The 20900-nt window shown below is 44.1% G+C and overlaps 2 protein-coding genes across 2 annotated transcripts; both read left to right on the top strand.

Annotated features, from left to right (window-relative positions):
* Nucleotides 1-10685: 10685 nt before the first annotated feature.
* On the top strand, nucleotides 10686-19480 carry LOC108626334 (GATA-binding factor A). The gene is made up of 5 exons (XM_018026935.2): nucleotides 10686-15439; nucleotides 16090-16367; nucleotides 17417-17589; nucleotides 18039-18306; nucleotides 18601-19480. The coding sequence occupies exons 1-5, from the start codon at nucleotides 15225-15227 to the stop codon at nucleotides 18966-18968; spliced, it is 1302 nt and encodes a 433-aa protein (XP_017882424.1). The 5' UTR covers nucleotides 10686-15224; the 3' UTR covers nucleotides 18969-19480.
* Nucleotides 19481-19569: 89 nt separating this feature from the next.
* On the top strand, nucleotides 19570-20804 carry LOC113464535 (hepatocyte nuclear factor 4-alpha-like). Its single transcript, XM_026814811.1, has 2 exons — nucleotides 19570-19924; nucleotides 19990-20804. The coding sequence occupies exons 1-2, from the start codon at nucleotides 19921-19923 to the stop codon at nucleotides 20448-20450; spliced, it is 465 nt and encodes a 154-aa protein (XP_026670612.1). The 5' UTR covers nucleotides 19570-19920; the 3' UTR covers nucleotides 20451-20804.
* The last annotated feature ends 96 nt before the right edge of the window (nucleotides 20805-20900 follow it).

Raw genomic sequence — 20900 nt, 5'->3', positions numbered from 1 at the left:
GGGCCAGGTTTAACGAACCTACCGACGGCGACGTATCGCGGCTGCGTTAATTACCGCGGCGAGATCCCGACAAATGCGCGCTACGGTTAGAGAAGCGTCGTCGTCCTCGTCCGTCGCCTATCTTTCCAAGAGGGGGTGCCACGCCATGCCGTGCCGTGCGGTCCGACCTCGTTGCTGCGGCAGATGCATTAATTGAACCGGCTTAAATTATAGCCGGTCGCTAATTGCGCCTCTTCTTCTCTCCCGGCCTGTCCCACCGCTGAAGACACGCGGCGTTTCTCCTAGCGATTGCTCGCGATTAAACCGTCCCGCGAGACCAGAAATTGATCGCGTCCTTTTCCTTTACCCCCTCTCTCTGCCAATCCTCAATGTCTCAATGTTCAATGAGAATCTTTAAGAGATCGAAAAACAATGAACACGAACATATCCTGCGATCAGGTGGCAAAATGTAATATTCAAGTTTTGTCAGGATTGAATTCTCAGATCTAAACTCTGTCAAGTAAAAACTAGCTAACAAAATGCATCATCTTTGCGTCATACAGTTCAGATTCCGGCTAATTCAAGACACTGTAGTTTCTAAAAAGATTGTGATTTTTTGTTACCACACAAACATTAAAAACTGTTGAATAATACAGTTATGAAACTGTAGCTATATCTATCACGTATTGTCGTTTGATCGCAGGATGAGAAGAGAGCATTCAGTATTGTTACTTCCTGTGGAGTTTCGCGATAATTAACTCTGCGTTGGTTAATAAGGCAACAAAGTACGGACATATACACGTAGCGTAGTAGCACACAGTCCGGTTTGATTTTAGATTAAAGATGCTTGTCAGATATGAAATACATCTGATGTACACGCTACATTGTGCTGTACAGTAGTTATGAAACGGACAGTTGTAACTGTTGTAAATATCGATAGGTACAAGTTGGCCAAGCCTCCCCTATCTTATCGTCTTCCTTATGTCAAATCTGATATTTCTAAAGGACAGATTAATGAGTCAACAGAATAGAACCTTGTTATTTAATATAGACATTTATAGACTCAACACAGATTTCTGCTTCAACATGGAATTAAGTGATATTAAAATTCCATATAAATAAAGTCTAATTTAATCTGCTCCGAATTTGCATAAGCATAATTAGTCATTTTCCGGAGGAAGTATTTAAGTTCGATCATGACTAAAAAAGAAATAAGAGACAAGAGCTCTTCAGTATACCTAATAATTATCGTTTCATGCTGATCCATGTGTTTTAAAGGATATGCAAAGTGAACCAGTAAAAATGTTAAGTGAGATTCATTGAATTTATTGATTTTATTCTAAAGAGAGAAATAGAGTTCGATTTATCAAAAACCTTCATTTCCATCGCATAATAAATTCATACATAGCATGTTACGACCATTACACAAGATGTTATCGTACATGACACTTCTTATTGATTCTTTCCATATTTTAATTCGCTTAGGAGTGAAGAAAAGATCATTGTGGAAACACTGTACTTTAATGGTTTCGCGACGAGAAACGGCACGGCACGCGCTTCGCGTGCTTAGCGCCGATCCGTCGGAATTGCGTAACCCGATTAACGGTAAAATCAGGCAGAGGAGCGACCGATTCGGAGTTGGGTAAAAATTGACACGCGATGCGTCGCATCGAAGATCTGCGGCTCGGCGAGTAGCGAATAAGAGGAGACACGAGACGACCAGGCGAACGCGTTGCAGTAACCAAGTAACCCGCGAGACGTGGACGAGCGTATTAACTTGCAGCCGGAGAGTTTCATAGTAGAGAACGATAAAATCGTAGTCGAGACACTGTATACTATACTCTAGTGGCGGACAATAATCGTAACGTCTCGGTGTCCGTGGCGAGGTAATTCCTGGTCCGGTTCGAATAAACGCGACGAATCCTTATCGTTAATTGGACGATAAAGGAAAAGAAGGTCGTTCCCGCGGATCTTCTTACCCTCGCGCACTACCGACGATTTATTCGGCTGGATTCGCGACTATACCGGGATCGATATACGCACATTAGGCCGCGGAATCCGGTGCTTGACCGGTTTCGAACGTTGGGAAAAATCGTTAAAAGATATCGCGCGTAGCCGCCCGTTTAAACGCGTCGTGAGAAACGTAAATACAATCGCGGATCTAATGTTAGAATTACACGTAGGTAGGTATACGTAGACGCGCGTATCCAGTGGTAATCATAACCGGTAATATCTATCGGTAAAGGGATAATACTGTAAATTCGTTTGGTGACAATACTTCGAGTTGGGTCAGCTTGGTACTGGTTCTGTCGCGAGACGCGTCTATCGCGCTCTTAATTCCAATGGTATCTTAATTATGAAATTTATTAAACGGCGATCCAATGCTCGGAACGAGCTGGAATTATTAATCCTGAGAAACTCGCGGTAAAACGTGTGGTCACGCACGAACGAGCGAGCCAGCCAGCCCGGGAACGAGGATCCAGATCCGCGACGGAGGAGAGCGCGTTCTTAAAGTTAATTAGAAAACAAACAGAAAATTAACGCGAACCCGGCAGCGAATCTCTCCAGTCGGCCGTTACTCACGATTTATCGTAACTCGTTCGAGAGTCCGGTCGGTGACCGGTTTACGTTCGAGATCGCTCGAGCTGCACCAAGCCGCGTTGCTGCGCGACGGTCGAAAATCTTGGATTGTGCATCAGTATCCGGTGCTGAGGCTGCTGAGCGCGTCGCGTCGTAGAGCAGGAAGCCTCTTCTTACCTCGCGAGAGCGAAACCAGTTTGCCTCGTCCTGTAAAAAATCGTGAATTATCGCGTAATCGCGAATACGTTTAACCCGTTAACGCATCGACGTTTAATCGATCATTTTCTTTTGCTCGCCGCAGATCTCCTTTTTTCCCTTCCTCGCGGCTCCTCGTAGAGGACCTCTGCACCGCCGCGTATCGCCGGCTGGACACGGATATTCGGGCTTTAAAAATCGAAGCCCACGACCGGTTGGACGGCGAAAATCTTCCCGACCGTTAATCTTGATTTATGATAACCGCGACCGCGATCTGCTCTCGGAGACCGAGCGGATAATTGGATCGCGCGCGTATGCACGCTGCTACCGGTCTCTCGTCGCGTCGCTCCACGCCACGCCACGCCAAGCCGATATCGCGTTCGCACGAACCTCTTTCCAGCCGTCGCCTCGCCTCACCGCACGTCGCCTCGTGTCCATCCAGTTTACCGGATTTTATTTTAGCTCGGGTAGGCGTATCAGGCCTCGTCTAATATCTAAGATTTTCTCGTTTCTCGACAGGTGCCTGTAATAAGATGATTATACGTATTATTAATATTATTGTTATTAATCTCTACCGATACACGATTCCATATTTATTACTTAATCAGGTAAACGCCTGTTAAAGCTGTGCCATGAAATCGGTTATCGCTTAAGATATCGCTAGATTAAAATACCTATTAGCGAAGCGGTCTTCGATTTAAAACAACGTAGTCGCAATTTCTTTCACTGACCTGCACGGTTGAGAAAGACAGGAATTTCATTTCATTTTTTGAGACGTCGACAGGTGCCTGTAACATGATAATCACGCGTATTATTAATATTTACACGACTTCTTGTATATGTATAACTTGTTACTTAATCAGGCACTCGCTCATTACATCTTTTGCATAAAAACAATTATCGGTTCAATTAAGATAAGAGCTAGCATCTTCGATTCGAAACAATGTCTCTATCCGAAGCTGAACGCTTCGATCGAGAGAGACAGGTACTTTCTTATTCACTTTTCCAAACGCAGTATCATACTGCTGTTATTCGTGTAATACATACATATGCATGCCTTGGACTTATAAGCCTTCCTTCCGTCTGCTCGCGCCCCGGGTAAGATCCTGCGCACGAATTCGACGCTATCGCGGAACGACTCGCGCGGAATCGCGTGCGCACGGATGAGCGAGAGAAGATCGGAGCTGGCGATCTCAGGAAACCGGGAACGGAATTAAACCGTCGCTTCTTAATACTTGCAGCAGCGTATCCGGTGAGAAAACGCGCGACGCTACGTCATAACTCCATGTCCCAATATCGTATTTTCACTAACTTTTTTTTATTGCACTTTGTGTACATTGGCCGAACCTTTTAGTGTCTGATTGGATAGACGTATCGAGTCGGTCAGAAGATCAATTTGGCTGCATCCGATGTAGCGCGCGCGGGTCGTCACGCATGGAAACGCGTTCGATCCTCTTGGCAGTTCGATGGCGCAGCGGCGCGGCGACGGCGGCGACCGACCGGTCGACCGACATAAAATTACCGATCGAATGGCGAGCGACGGATCGAATCGGATCGGGTAGGATAGGAGCGAGTCGAGCCAAACCGGAGCGCGACGCGTGAGCGTGAGCGTGAGCACGACCGCGGTAAAGTGTCTTCGTGCGATCGGATCGCTACGTTTACACGGAACTTCCCGGATACGCTCCGAGACTCCGAGAACGGTAGAACCGGTCCGGGACGATGCGTGCCGGTGCCCCGGCCGAATAATCGTCCCGGTTAATTAGCGATCGATCGATTCCTCTCAATCGAATCCGCCTCGTGAGATCTTTGGAAAACCAGCCTGTCAATGAAAACCGAACGCCGAGCGCCTGGCAACTCTCTTCGTTCATGTACATGCCTCCTACTACCCCTGGCAGAAAACTTTTTGATCAGACGCAATACATGGCACGGAATAAAATGACAGTAAGTGAAGATACGCAAGGATCCAAATGTTACATGCAATAACGTGTATAAAAGAATTGTTCATTCTCAAGTGTATTCATACAATATCACGTTTATACTGTGTACACGTTTTTTCCCACGGGTGGTATTTTGATAGCAGAATCTGCGTTATACTCGGTTGAGGAATTGACTTTTTCTTCTATAGAAAAAGATAGAGTGAATTTAATACATGAAACTATCATATAAAAATTATCCCTTATTTTATTACAGTTTGATATATAAAAATATGTTCACTCAATGAGCATTGCCTTATAGTGTCTTTTAATAAAATCAAATAACTCTTTATCCTCAATGCAATGTAAACAGTAGTCCTTATTAGTACACTGTATACGGAAATAATTGATGCTCCTGACTGAATTAATAATCCCAACACTAAACTTTCATCCGTTGTAAAGTATAATTAAATGGACAAAAACTGCAGCGGGGTTGGAATTATAAAAATCCTCCCACATTGATCGTGTTCTAATACAGGGCGCGCGTATTATGGGCTGTTGGTCGGACGCGACGCGACTGGTTGGGGCGGCTGGTCGCCGGCTCGCGTGTAGAAGTGCATCGGCATCGGATCGGCCGCGAGTGTTAGTGCGTTGATCGAGCGCCCTCGAGGAGCATGGAGACAACGGCCTGCCGATATACCGACCGTGCTTCTCAACTAGCACCGAGGTCCGCCTCCGCAGCCGCGAATTCGCGACCCGCCACTCCAAAATTCTTAGCCTATCTTACCCCGTCTCACTCTTTCTCTTAATTACATGTATGTATAAAATCCGATCAACACAACATAACCAGCAGTTTATCCGTGTGTAATTAGTAATATTTTGCGTGCAACATTTCATACGTAATATACGTAGACCGATTGATCATATTTATCTGTATTTATTTAGATTAGGACACGGGACTGCAGATTGAATCGCCGTATTGTGTATCTCGGTTTTAATCCGCTGCGATAAAACTATGGATATCTATGATATTAATTATATGTCCATTAAGATTTACGAATGAAATACCCAACGTCATCAATATAAAGTTTGATAGAACCGAGCAAAATTTGATGAAACCTAGTAAATTGTATGCAAACGCATTAGCTAAGGTTTATCGCGAGCGACGGCGGTGGATGGTTGGGAACGGCTGTGATCGGATGAGCGGCGCAAGCTTGTTCCCGAGGGAAACGGACAGGAAAAGGAATCGCGGAGGAACACGAAAGGCGACAAGGCGCGGCAAGTTTTATATTATAATTAGCCCGAATCCTGCCTCTTCTTAGACTGCGTCGAATCGTCCGCCGCGTTCCGGTATTTCAGCTGAACGCGACACGTCCCTCGATGGGACGAGTTTGCCAGAACGAGTAATAGGAAATAAGTAAACAGCATTGCGTCTACAGGTAATCATAGTTTATCAATATTTGCAAATGTTTTAGATATCTCAGTAAAGTTAATCAACAAAAATTTTATCTTTAAAGAGGTTTGAAAGCTGTATTAGAATGTGTTCAGATATACAAGAATGTATTTATTGAATAAGCACATGCAAATACAAAATGCATACAAGATCTTTTCTAATGAAATGAAAGTATTATCAATTATTCTATATGGCTATTTTTGTTGACTGATTTTTTTTTATTTTTATACATATTGCGCTCCTTCATTTAAAGTAGCTAATTGATTTGGAATAGAAAGACTTCTGAAAGGAAGTGCATATTTTCAAATCGAATCGCATTATTTCAGTATTAAGCTTGTCATACGGTTACGGATTGAGAATATTTTCAAGTAATTAAGGAGCAACTAAACAAAATTCCGTCTGTGCATATGGTAAATAGTTTATACTTAAAGAGAAACGCACGAGCGCATAGATTGCGGTATAGCCTGTTTTATGTATGACATTCCTGCCAATTAAATAGCTCGTACTTTCGGCTGGAACGCAACGAACGATTAAATAAAGTTTCATTCGAACTGACAGGATTTGTGGGGAACTGTAGACGCACAGATTTGATTTTTCTATTAACGAGTAATGTATAAATGCGAGCATGTATCAATTCGGAGCGCAGGTGTTCTTGCGGTATAGGGAATGGTGAAGGAAGGAAAGGTAGGTATAGGTTACTCGAAGAACGAAAGGGCGGTGGTAGGAGTGATGGCGTTGAAAGGCCATAAACGAAGGACCCCCTGCTATCGAAGAGAGCTCTTTGATGGGGGGAACTAATGATGAGACGGCTGGATATATGAATGTAATGGGCGCCACAGTTGGATGATAGGCCGTCTGTTTCCGCGTATAATAAATTCGGGGATGAAACGAAACGAGAAACCGCGATGGTGGATCCGAGCAAAATGGCGTTATTCAGTTCGCGATCGCACCCCTGCTTGCCAAAATCGCATACTGGAAAATATTCATTGCGTGATTAATAACGAAGTATCATATTTGTGTTATGCAATTATATTTTTATAGAAGAACTGGATATAAAGAGAAATATAAAAGACTGAAACATTATAATTGAAATGCACATTATTATTCGTAGAGAGTGAAATTTAGGTATCATTTCCTAAATTGTAGTTGCAAATGTTTTCCGCAGTCTAATAATCAGATAAGAAAAGTTATAAACTCGCGAGGCTGGAATTCACAGGAGAAAGTATATTGGTACGAGTACACGGAAAGAAGTTACAATTTACAAAGTTACACGAATTCTCGGGATTCGGTCGACGCGGCGAATCGATTTTCCATTTCGCTCCACTTTCGTGAGCCACGTCGAGGAACGAATGTAAAAACGGAAGAAGGGACAGCAGACGTTGCGACGGAGGCGAAGATATTGTCGCAGAGATAACTGGGGTGCAGGTTGCGTCTCATATACCTGAACACGCGGTAAGCTTCTACCTACGGAACCAAAAAATTCCGACGACCTTATTGGAAAGTCGTGTTCTACGGTGAAACCGGAAGTCGAGTCGAGAACCCGGCAGTCTGCTAGCTCGGCGGTGCCTTTATGACCGAGTCCCCAGCCTGAATTCTCCTCGGATCCGTACAGTTCTTCTTGTACTGTGAGTTTCATCCTCGTCCGCTCCGTCTGCTAATTTGACACATTTTCTTATTACACATCGGATGAATTTAGTTGAGGTTTTCACGAACAGGGACGAACAGAAATCAGTTTTGAACAAAACATTACATGAACTTTTATCTATTTCAATCTCTTAATGCAATATCAATTTGACAAGTTTACTTATTCCCTTATTACATATCAAATGAAGATTCTGACGATCATTTTTATATAAGAATATTTCACAAACGTTTAAACATTTCATTTTCCTAATGCTCTATCAGTTTGCACAGAATAAACTGAGTCGTGGAACGGATGAGGGTTAATTCCTCGGCAATACAGTTGTAAGTACGTAGCCGTAGATCCTCCCAGTGGAAACCGCAGTAGCACGAATACCTGCAAGCCACGAGCTTTTCTCTCGACGTTCACAGCCGGCTGCATAAATCTCCTTTAGAGTCCGGGAATGAATAGGGAAGGTTGAGGGAACGGGATATAAGAGTTGGCTCGCGCTTCCCGGTTCAAAGTTGTTGCTCGCAAAAGTTTCTCAACTACAAGCCGAGCCACTCTATAATTCATAAATATTTAAATCGCGCTGAGGCCAACAACCGTTCTTGTCTCTTATCAACGGTACCCGCATGGATCCGGAGCAGTGGCCGAAGTTGAATGTCCAGTTTCCGTTTTCCTGCCTCTTTCCGCGGGATTTGAATAATAAGTACATAATCCCTCCCGTGGAAAGTAACTCAAATCGTTCTTCAGAAGTGGCAACCGAACTGTTTTTAAGCATAATTAATAGACCGCGAATTCTCCGTGCGAAACGTTTACGATATCAGTTTAAAAAACGTGCTTCAGATAAATATGTCTTGTATCATTTAAAGTCGTAGGAGACTTGAAATAAAAATATTTAGTAGTTTTTTATCACATTTCTTAAGTCTTTGACAGAGATCTTACTAGGAACGAAGTATTGTTATATAATAATAATTTTAGACGTTATACACAGCATTTACTGCATTTGTACGTATTCAGTTTTCTAATATATAAATGCACCAAATCTGCGGAAATAATTACATAGTCTATTGCCAATATTTATGAACAACAACGACAGTCTTTTACTGAAGCGTATTTTTCTAAATGGATTAGCCAAAACCAAGATTACCATAATTCGTGGACGAGTGCAAGATTTATATAATAATAACTGGAAAATCGCGTTTTTCGTCATTTTCCACGTAGGTTTTCGTGATCTCGTTGCTTTTCACGGATGGGATGCGAGACGGCTGCGTTTCTCGGCTACGAAAGGAGCTGGCGATCGTCTCAAGTAGGCGTAAGTAGGCAAACCGGGTGTCACGGATCGCGCTCGTTTTTCATTCGTCCCCTTTTTTCTCCTCTCGTTCTTTTCTCGCGTTTCGTATAGAGAACGAAAGCTGATTAACAAAAAGAACAGAGGAGTCGGTGTCTTGATATCGAATAATCAATCGCCTGTCCGCTTTTCTCTTATCCAGATTAAGTTCGCCAGTTCCTAGTTGAAGAATTAAAAATTTTATCTATCACGGAGCGTTATTACAAATTGATTTACGTAACAAAAATGTATCTATCACAGAGCAGTGTAACAAATTGATTATAGCTTATACTAACTGCGACTAACTAAGTCGTGAGAATCAAGACATTCGAGTGCAGACTCGAAGCGTTTCCCGATTAGCGGATGGGGGAGATTCGTTGCACTGGTTCATGCTCGCATATACTTGCCCGTGCATACATAAGGATACGCGCGTGTACGCTCGTCGCTTCTAATATTTACGGGCTCGGCGCGATCGCGATCCGAAACCTTAACCGCGATAGCGTTCGAGATTTCAGGTGCGACAATTCCGTAGCGTTGGCAGCGAATAATAATAATTGGACAATACGATGCTCCGATTTTACGTCGACCTCTCCTCTCGCAAATTAACACTTTCCATCCGCAGATAGTCTTAACAATTTTCTTTGCCTTTATACGTAAAACTGAAATCAATGTTTGAGAATCTTAACAGTTAAATCATCGACGATCGTTTTACTCATAAATTTCACTCGTTAAGACGCTAGATTTCATAGCTGCAATGAAAAATTGCGCGTGCAAATAAACGCTGCGTATAATGGAAAGCCGAGTATGTGTTGCAATTCTTATTTACATGATAAATAGATATATTTGTATAAAAGTTTTATTTTGCAAAACTATCAGTATTACATCCGCCGTATCAGCCATCTTTGCAAAATATTTATTTATTAATAAAAATTACTGTTAATAGAGTACCCTGAAACATTATGAAATGAGATTAAGAATTAAGGAAAGTTGTACAGAATCGGAGCGACGGTGTCGTGATCACTTTTGATCCTTCGGTCAGCTTCCGCTGACTCACAATTGAGAACTATTCGAGGAATTTCCTGCGCTGCGGCTCCGTTCGCTTATCGTGGAGAGGCTGAACATTCGAAAACGTCTTCTCAGGTTTATTGCGAACGGTAAAATAGTAGGTCGTTACGCGGTTTTAACGGACTTCGGCTTAGTTTAACGCGTAATCGCGTGCCGGATGCTCGTATCTGTTCCGTTCGGCACATTTTTCACACGTTTTCCAAACGCGTTTCGCATTTATCGTCGCGACTAGCCAGGTACGCGAAGGAAAAGCTGTACTGATAAAGCGTAGCGAATACTATTATCATAGTTACGACTGCACATCTTTATGCAAAATAAAATACTTGCAACGTTGATTTAAAAAATGAAATTCATATCGAAATTTTTGTTACTGATTAATAAAGCACATTTTACTTATGATGTTTTGCATTTCGTTGGGTATCATACGCATTTTTATATAAATGCAGTTCGATTATTAAACTTTAGAATTGTGTGGAAAGTAAAATATTTAGGATATCAGATTAAAGAATAAAATTTACATACGCTTTGATTTGATTTATTGAATATAATAGCACACGTACTTAACTTCTAATATACATATCTTGCACCTGTCTGAATTATTGAGTGCACCGTTAAAAATTCAACGCACTTATGTTTGCTACAAATGCAAGAAGTCCGCGACCTACTGATCATAGACTGATATTCCTTACATGACAGTCTGTCCAAGTAACAGAAATTCTTGCGACTCAGGTACAGGTCCGTCCTCCTTTCTCCGCTCTTTCTTCGGTTCCCCTGTTCCTTTCGCCAACCGTCCTCTCATCTCGTCTCTATCTCACACTCTTTCCTTCGTTTTCCATCTTTTTTTCATTCACTTCCGCTCTTACCTTGATCTGGCGTCACGCACGTCGAGGCGCGAGCAGCTAGCTCATTTTTACTCGAGGGCAGCGTTGCTTTTGGAGCAACGGTTTCCTTCGACGGCGAAGAAAATGTATGCGCGTCGCGGATGGTGGTTATGTAGCACCAGAGGAATTAATCTTCGACTGACAAAGCAGACATCCATTCGCTACGTCTCTGTATTAACCTATTTACCGTTGCGTACACGAGTTTACCATACCGCGTGGGATTACTCAGTCTCGGTAAAGGGCAGAACGATTTCTTGTTCTCAATCGTAACCGCGCATTCATATAAACCTCCATATACGTGAATTCAATCCTTGGCGAGTGTAATAGAATTTCAAGTTAGTGTGAACCAGCGAATTTCATTCATAAAAGATTCTCAATGAATTTTATTCCCGTGTGAAACCAGTCGATTCGTAGACGGTTTCTATAAATTTCTGTATATTAGTATATACATAGATCTGATTATCGCGAAATGTATTGAGGCGTATTCGGATCGATCGCAATCGTAGCTTAATGGGACCTGAAACGGTGAACGAGACGACGGAGAAAGAGGAATCGGAAGCGGGTTGGATCTCGTAGAGATTCTGGAGCCGCGATAAGCTCGCGTGGCTGTCAATGGAGGCACGTCGCGCTCGGGTGTGAGAGGCGCGTGCCGAAACTGGACCGGAGCGCAATTTCCGAGGAATCTTATCTCCTGTTTGCATCTTCGGTATCGGGTTACCGAAAGGAGTGTTCACACCGCTCGCCGGGCGCCACTTGCCTCGGAATCCTCTCTCGGTTTACGCTCGGCGAATGCCTAATGCCTGTTTAAGTATTCCGTTCTTTTGTCAACTGACAGACAAATTGACGAACCGGTTGCGGTGGGTGGGAACTGCAATACGATCACCTTGAATCGGGCCATCGTCGCTAGTTTTCGTTCTGCTTTACGAGTGCCCGTTATTAGCATAACGTCTCTGCTCGATCAGGTGGGTCCGCAAAAAAATCGAATGACACATTCCGAAGAAGAGAAAATACTGTCGGGACGTTTCGCTTGATCCATTATTGGTGACCAGTTTTTCATCAATACTTAAGCATTATAACGTACCATGAGTGGTGACGAGAATGTGCCTCTCTCGATATCATTTAACATTACATACAAACATTCTTTGCTACTTACAATACTAACAACAAAAATTGAAGTGATAACATGTGGTGAACCACCCTGTATAGTGCGCAGCATGTACGTGTGTACATATGCGTGTATATGTAAAGTAAATTAAAGCTAAGTAGAAAGTAATTAAGCAAAACAGGAATGAGAGAGAGGAAATGTGTGAGAGAGGAATGAAAGAAAATAACGAGTAAATTCAGACAGTAAATGTAAACCAAGTTCACATTTCTTAGCTGCAACGCTGAAATGAAGTATAATAATAATTATTATTATTATAACGTGCAATAAAAAGTTTCAACGTCAAACGCTGAAAGTTGTTACCGCAAATTTAATCAAATACGCAAAAATCTATTTGCCAAGGGTGGTAGAAATAATTTCAAGAACGGAATTATCTTTTTTGCTTTGATGAAGCTAAACCGCGAGGCACGGTCCGGGCACCGTGGTTATATTACTACAAATAGGTCGTAACGAATCCGTTCCGGTGAGAGACGGAGGGGTAAAGTGGCCGATGACCGGAGGGAAGGAGACAGATGGGTGCGTGTGGGTCGCGTTGCTACGACGGGGCTACAAGGAAACCCTTCTACGCGGTCGGCGCCGTGGCGCCTTCGCATCTAACCGTCCGGCGACACCGGGCCCCGCCGTACCGGACCGGACTTTGACTTCTTCTTCGACTCCGATCCTCGCTATTCGATCGAAGAGCTTTCAGAGCGCGCCAAGTTTCGTGAGAAACGGAAAGAGACTCGTTCGAGCCAGTTTGAAAGGGAACCGGTGGACGTCCGAAGCAATTAATTAGGTACTTTCGTTCCGTTTCGTCTCGTCTCTCCTTCCCGAATCTCGTTCGAAGGCTGCCGGCCCTGATGACGAGAGAGGTAGACGACGCGAATGCGCGAGAGAGAAACCCACCGAGAGAGGTGCGACGATCCGAGAGGGAGAGACGATCAGACGAGATGAGACACGCGGACTAAAGGCGATAGAACTAAAAAAAAGGTAACAGTGGACGGGGTTATTTCCATTAGCGTCGTCCACTTCGGGATCCTAGCATCCTCTGTCGCGACGTATCAATAAACCGAGTAGCTTGTCTCTCGAATCTTTGCTCTCGAATCTCTTCTGTTTTTTAACCGCTCGCTAAAGGATCCGCGCTTCCATGTTCGATCTCTCGACGCGTGACTGCGATAGATACATAATACATACACGCGTCGATCTCACCGACGATAGTGTCCGACCACGGTAACCAGTGGCCGCGAATCGCCTATGTCAAATCCCGGAATTCAAATCGGAGAATAATCTCCCAACGATGTACTTATCTACACAAGAATCAAGACAGAAAAGAATTGGGTGTCTAAATAGATTTCGTGGCTGTTGTGACAAAAACAAATTCTCCTAATCCCATGTATACTGTCGTGTAAAGCTTTAGAATATTTGTGTACCTACGTACGTATCGACGATAGTGTCTAACCGCCGTGATCAGTGGCTGCAAATCGGTTCTGTCAAATCTCGGACTCCAAATCGGAGAATGATCTTCCAACAACGTACTTATTTACATCAGAATCAAGACAGAAAAGAGTTTGCTAAATCGATTTTATGGCTGCGACGAATACTTCTAATGTAGTATTTATAACTAGGTACACCTAAAATTCTTTCAGTTCACTGTGACTCTGTCATGAATTCTAATCCTAACGAAAAATCCACTTCGGTTGTAGGCACGCGAAATTTTTCTACGAATCAGGAAGGCTTTTATCACCGCGGGGAACGCGGCACGAACTGTGGCAGCGACGATATCATCGCGTAAATGCGCGTACAAGTGGGCTCGTCGAGACGTCAAGAGGCACGGGTGTAGTTATCGCGGTTTGACGTGAAGCCTCGATAAACCTGCTCGGTTTCGCGGTCGTAAATCGCGTTCCATCGGTGACGCGCCTCATTGTCGCTGATACAATGCCAGTTACAATCAGCGCTTGATACGTGACTCGAGTACAACCTGGTTTGTTCCAATCGACTCTTTTTAAATTGCCTCATATCTCTTGATTGGTATACTGGATGAACGTTATTCAACGATCGAGATCCATTAAAGCAATTTGGATGAAAATATCGTAATTGCATAAGATGCAATTAGAATCTGATTACACGACCAGACTAATAGCACTTATCATGCAATTTCTTTAGAACTTCTTTCAGTTAGAAAGAATTTACATAGATTATTTCTCATTTACAAGATTTTTTATGAGAATAATAGACGCAGCGCGTCAGTTAGTCGTAGCTTACATAAATTGTTTGTATAAAGGGTGGTAGGGAAAACCGGATAGGAAATTTCGGAAGTATTAACGTGAAATCGGAAAATCGGCAAGGGGCGATCGGTGTTCTGCTCGCGCACGCGAAAGCCGCTACGAACCTTTGGTCCCGCCTACACGGATCTTATTCGTGGTCGCGATGGCCGCTATCTCCGATTCTACGCTCGGAGCGGAGTCGCGCCTCGAAGGTGGAGACGCGTCTGCGCTCTCTGTCTCGCTTGTTCTCCATCCCCTTTCTCGCGTGCATTCGCTATTTCTCTTCCTCGTTCGTCGACGGCCCCCTAGGTCCGCGGTGTTCCCTCTGCGCCTCCCTCTCGCAACCCTTTCTCCTTCTCTCCCGTTGCCCTCCGCAATCCCACCCGAAGCGGAGTCGATCGAGCCGATCTCCACTCGCGCGCGGCGCCATGGCGAACTTCCAGTTTCCGTCCTCGTCGCACCGTCTTCAGGGTGTCCGGATCACGGCCGCCGCGCCGCCAGTCTCGAAGGACTTCGCCTTAAACCGAGCTAACGCAAAATATTCGTTCGAACCTCCTTCGTTAATTAACAATCGGGTTTCTCTCATTAAAATACAGATTTTTATCACATTTTCCTCTCCTCCTCATCCTTATTCGCCAATATCAAATTTATCGATTATGTTCTAACTTAGCGCAAGTAATATCTAATCGATTGTTGAAAATTGCGTGGTCATGTGATTAGAAAAGAGACCGGATTGAGAGTTCCCGTGAAATTCGTGTTGTCTATAGAACAGATGCCGCGGTGCTAGCTCTCGGGGATAATGTTCCACGGGAGCGGAAGCGGTGGGTACGGCGGCAGCTCCGACTACCAGCAGCAGTCTCAGCAACAGCAGCAGCAACAGCAACACGGTCAACATCTCCAAGCGCCGGTCTACGTGCCGTCTTCGAGACCGACCATCCCGTCGGCGGCAACCGCTGCCGCGGCCGCAGCAGCCGCGCAGTATCATCCCTTCCCGGGGTCCGGGTCCCCTGCTTGGTAAGAACACCTTATCGATAACAGCGATTTGATCAACTATGACTACTTCCGCCGAATCTAAATTAAGCTCATTAGAAATCAGAAGGAATGATTTAGATATAAGATCGCTTTACAGCTTTTGCGGTCGGCATTAAAAGGATTAATTACTAAACTCGAAATTAACGTTCCGGCTAAAATCTTGAGAATCTTTGTATTCTGTACGGTTATTACAATGCGATAAATCGGCTGGTCATTCATGCCAATTTTGACCACCATAGATATTTTGTTTATAACTTTATTGACAAGTTTGGCATCATTGAATAATATTGTCATCCGAAAAAAGCAAAAGAACATGTTAGTGATGGGTCACTAATGAATGAATACATTTTTTGGGACACAATGTACATTGGCGACAGGAAAATAATTGGTTATGCATTTTATCACATGTGTTCATTTACATGTTACGTTTTTGTCCAGAAGAGTAAGTTCAGTCTCCATTCGCAATTAAACATCTCTGTTCATAAACATGTAGATTAGATTAAAATATATCAATGACATACTTGAACTTGAAAGCGTAGTGTCAATTGAAAAAGAATTTGCCATCGAGTCGAAATCTGGTGACAGTCCCTGTTTCGTAACGCACAGCACAATTTGTGAATGTTCCCCCAAAGGGAGAAAACCGCAGCGGCAGCTTCGTGGCAGCATGGAGTGGAAACGTACGCGCACCACGCGCTCGGCCACGCGAGCGGATCGGCGGCTGCGGCCGCGGCCGCGGCAGCAGCGATGGGCCCTCATTCCGGCCACGGTCACCCGCACGCGGCCCATCCGCACACTGGCCACCCGCACTCCAGTCTAGCCGCGGCAGCACCCTTCTACGCTCAGAACGTCGCGATGATGTCCTCCTGGCGTGCTTATGACGGAGCCGGATTCCAACGGGCATCCCCTTACGGTTAGTACTGTGCATGTTTTATCACGTATGCTTAATTCAAATGTATTAACAAACTGCTTTACATTGTTAATAAGTTTACTAGTTCACTGAACTTTTTTAAACCTTATATCACTTTTAAGCGTTCATCCGAATTTTGTCAGCAATGAGTAATTCAATCTCGTTCCGTCGATCTTCGTTATCTTTTCCTCTTTCACATTATTTTACCCTTGTTTATTTATGTATTTCTCCTTTCTTTCTCTCATGTATTTACTACTTACAATTTCATGATATTCCTGTATTATATTTTACAATCAGTTTATTATTATTATCACTGCACGGTGATATAGTTTGTTATAGGAAGACTGTGAATGTCTGGTTTGCTATTAAACAGAAATCGCTTCTATCATTTAAGCATTGCAATTAGAATCTATCTACTGTCTCATAAAGAAGCAGAAGTGTTCACAATTTTTAGCACAGTAGTAGTATTAATTATTTATTTCATGCCTTTCAGCCTTGGAAGGGGTGGTACATTTACTGATAATACGTTTGCAACATTCGTTTTATATACAATAATTATATAATATTATAATATTTAATATATATCATCGCTAGTTTCGACACAGTAAATATTGAGTATAATTTAGAAGCACGAGAATCTCTGCCCTCGTTTAAACTCGGTAGCCTTTCGAATCGCCGGTCACGGTAGACATTAACCAGACTGGGGTGACCAATGGGGAGGAAAAGCCAGAGAGTGCGGGGTGTGTGCACTTGATAAAAGGAAACCTACACTCCTTTCCCGGTCGGCGAACGCACCGGCATGGCACGTATCGGTGATGGGCCATCTGCGACGGATAAACGATAGCGGCCTCTTTGAAGCGAACTACTCGCGCCGCGTTCGAGTGTGCCGCGTTGCTCCGCCACTCGCGCTCTTTCTCGCGAGCACTCGTTCGTTCCTGTTTTTCCGCTACTCGACTCTCGTTGCGTCTCGCGACTCCGCATCGGTCCCAAAGATTTCCGAGCAGCAGCGCCCTGGATGGAAGAGCGCAAGTCGAATTTCTTTCTCGTTCCAGACACCGCGATGGACTTCCAATTCGGTGAGGGCCGCGAGTGCGTCAACTGCGGCGCTATATCGACACCGCTATGGAGGAGAGACGGCACCGGGCATTATCTCTGCAACGCGTGCGGACTTTATCACAAGATGAACGGGATGAACAGGCCGCTGATCAAACCCTCGAAACGGCTGGTAAGTCAACGTACAGAAGTCAATTCGTAAGTCCCACTCGACGCAACGCTCGGCTCGTTAGCTACTTGAGATTCTTAAAACGGGCCGTTCCATTGTTCCAAATGCGTTCAACCAGCTGGTTGCCAAATGTGTCTATCCTTTATTCACAGTGAGTTCCAGAATTATTGGCATAGGAATAATGAGTTAACAATTATTCAAATATAGAACAGTATAAAAAACCTTGAAAATATAAGGGAGCGTTAATTCAGCGAGCTGCATCACGTATAAAATTCATATGATGTATATTTTAGCAAAAGTAGTATATTTTAACAAAATTACATTAATTTACATTAAAGAATCCGTTGTCTCGTACAATTACTATTTTTATTAATGCATCCTGCATTCAGAAAAGAAAAGCCAATAATTCCGAAACTCACTGTGTATGTCACGTCTGACCTACGGAATTTCAGACGGCGACCAGGCGATTGGGACTGTGCTGTACGAACTGCGGCACTCGAACTACCACTCTCTGGAGGCGCAACAACGAGGGCGAGCCGGTGTGCAATGCTTGCGGTCTCTACTTCAAGCTTCACGGCGTGAACAGACCGTTGGCTATGCGAAAGGACGGCATTCAGACGCGGAAACGAAAACCGAAGAAGACACCCGAACCAAACGCAAGGCAGTCCACCGTGGACCACGAGACGGCCACCGTTTCTACCGCTTCTTCTCCGTCCACTGGTAAAATGGTTTTTCATACAATTGTTTCATACTTTTGCACTTTCCTCAGAATCCTACTTGACCATTAAAAATACGAATTTGCACGCGAAATAAAGAATTTGTAATGTCAGTTTAGAAAATCTCAACAGGAATTTCCGTTGTGCTTTAATAATAGTAATAACTGTTCATATTTGGATATTATATATATTTTGTATCATCTTTAGAAACATACAGTCAATATTTTTTACTTATAATTCGTAATTGAGTTATCCATTGAAATCGCAATTGGACGCGCATGGGCGGTATGATTCGCAGAATTGGCTGGCAGCCAGCAACAGCAACAGCAACAGCAACAACAGCAGCAGCAGCAGCAGCAACAGCAGCTGCATCAAAATCAAAACGAGGCGGGGAAATCATCCGGCGCGTCGAGTTCGTCGGACAGACCGGTCTACCTTGGACACACTTCCCTATTGGCAACCGGAAGCGTGGCCACCGTGAAAACGGAACCGCGAAGCTGCGATGGAATCGTCGGTCAACCCTATTCCTCTTACTACCAACATCCTCATCAACTCGGTGTGGCGACCAGTGAGCATCAGCAGCAGACGTATTACGGGAGCCAGGAGGCACCCTATCACCATCAGCATCACGTGACCGCAGCCGCGAAGCTGTTGGCTTCGACGTAATTCGATCTAGACGGGTCCTGGGATCAATGTTGATGGCGAGTCTCGCGGTAACGGCTGCCATATTGCAAGAAATTGAGCAAATTGATGGTGATGCACGGAAGACGATAGAAGATTGGTCGACTACTTGCCGCACCATGTTATGTTGTCACCAGAATAGATCGAGGAAGGATCTTTGAAGGGGTCTGAGTAAAACGGGATGGAACCCGGTCATTCGATTTTGTGAAAGATAGTGAGAGAAGAATTAGAAAATGTAACATTGTTCTTGTGTGCGCGCTGGTTTACACGTAATAATCGATCTCAATTCGGTTGTTCACGAACAAAAGAGTACTCGATTGTAAATAATAAAGGAGTTCGCGGCTCGAAAACGAGGGTTGACTGCCCTATTGACTCGCACGTTGAAAATCCAAGACGCGCGAACTATGGACTCGCTTCGATGAAATGTGTCAGCTTTTCCTGTACAGTTCCTGTATAATTAGTTTATTCGACGCGCAATAAAGCTTTCGATCTTGTCCTGTGCCGCTGTTGTATGTAAAAGAAAACGCGATGTCACGCGTATATACCACCCTCGACGACGTCCCTCTCGAAGCTGTCACGTACGATTCTTCGAACGGTGTTCGGCAAATATTATCGTTTCGCGGTCTGACGACCTGGCTGACGTTCGCACCTCTTCAACCGTCAACGCCGACACCTACCGCAGACACCCCTGCTCGATCTCTTGCGCTCGTTTACGGTCAGTACGATCAGCGCAGTCCTACCTGTCGAGTCGAATCCTTTCATGCTCAGTCCAGTTCTAGAAATAGTTCTTAGCTAATTTAAGTTCATCACATTTTGAAGTGGCCGTGTTTAATTTTAAGTGAGCAAAATTTGAAAACTGTCTAGGCATAAATTAGTTACTCTCATACCATTTTCAATATCAGTGGATTCGTTCGGTTATCAAATTACTGTAATAAGGATGGGTAAGTAATTGACTGCGGAACGGATCAGATACGATTAATTAAAAGCATTTTCCACTTCCTGACAGGAAGAACGTTACCAACTCTGTTCGTCTGCAAGGTTTGCGGCGACCGATCCTACGGCAAACACTACGGTGTTTACTGCTGCGACGGTTGCTCGTGTTTCTTCAAACGGTCGGTGCGTCGCGGCGCGGTTTTCACGTGCATAGGTTCGCGAAACTCGTATTCCCTTTCATCTCGAACCCGTGATTCTGATTTAGTTTTCTTTGCAGCCGGCACCGGATCTTGTGCCGTCGATAAGGCGAGACGCAATTGGTGTCCGCATTGCCGCCTGAAGAAGTGCTTCACGGCTGGCATGAACACGGCAGGTAAGCCAAACTTCGATCGAATCGGGTACGGAAACAAGTACTTACGTCGCGCTCGACGAAACGAGATGCAAACAATTGCCAAGCGTCGTAATTCCCCCTTGTCTAAAAAAAGGCACTGTCGATTATTGGGTTCAATCACGTATTCGGACGAAGTCAGTTAGTGAGTACATTTATGTGATCAAAGTTTTATGAGTGTATACATTGTAATCTTCAGATGTTTCATTTGTCCGAATACGCATCCACTCAAATCCACTGTAACCGTAAGCCTAATGCATTTCTTGGCAAGTCGGGGGAAAGTAAAATGAAGAGCGAGTACACATCTCAGGACTCCTAGAATTGATTAATAGTACATTACGATACAAGTGCGCAAAGTAGTTGATTCGCGCACGAACGAAACGGGCTTGCTAAAAAAGCAAGTGTGGGTACATCTACGCAGGGCACGCGTATCGTATACTATTTTTCCTATTAAGTGCGCAAAGCGGTGGCGCGAGGGCGGGAAAGGGGGGTTGCGGGGAGGCTCGGTCCCCCGCATAAAAGAATGATAATTTAAAAAACTTTTACAAATTTATATTTCACATTTATTTATTATTATTATCATTATTATTATTAAT

This window comes from Ceratina calcarata, unplaced genomic scaffold, assembly GCF_001652005.2.
Source record: "Ceratina calcarata isolate Rehan_Ccalc_2016 unplaced genomic scaffold, ASM165200v1 scaffold121, whole genome shotgun sequence".
Classification (NCBI taxonomy): domain Eukaryota; kingdom Metazoa; phylum Arthropoda; class Insecta; order Hymenoptera; family Apidae; genus Ceratina; species Ceratina calcarata.
The sequence above is the reverse complement of the archived record's forward strand: the minus strand, read 5'-3'. Positions and strand labels throughout refer to the sequence as shown.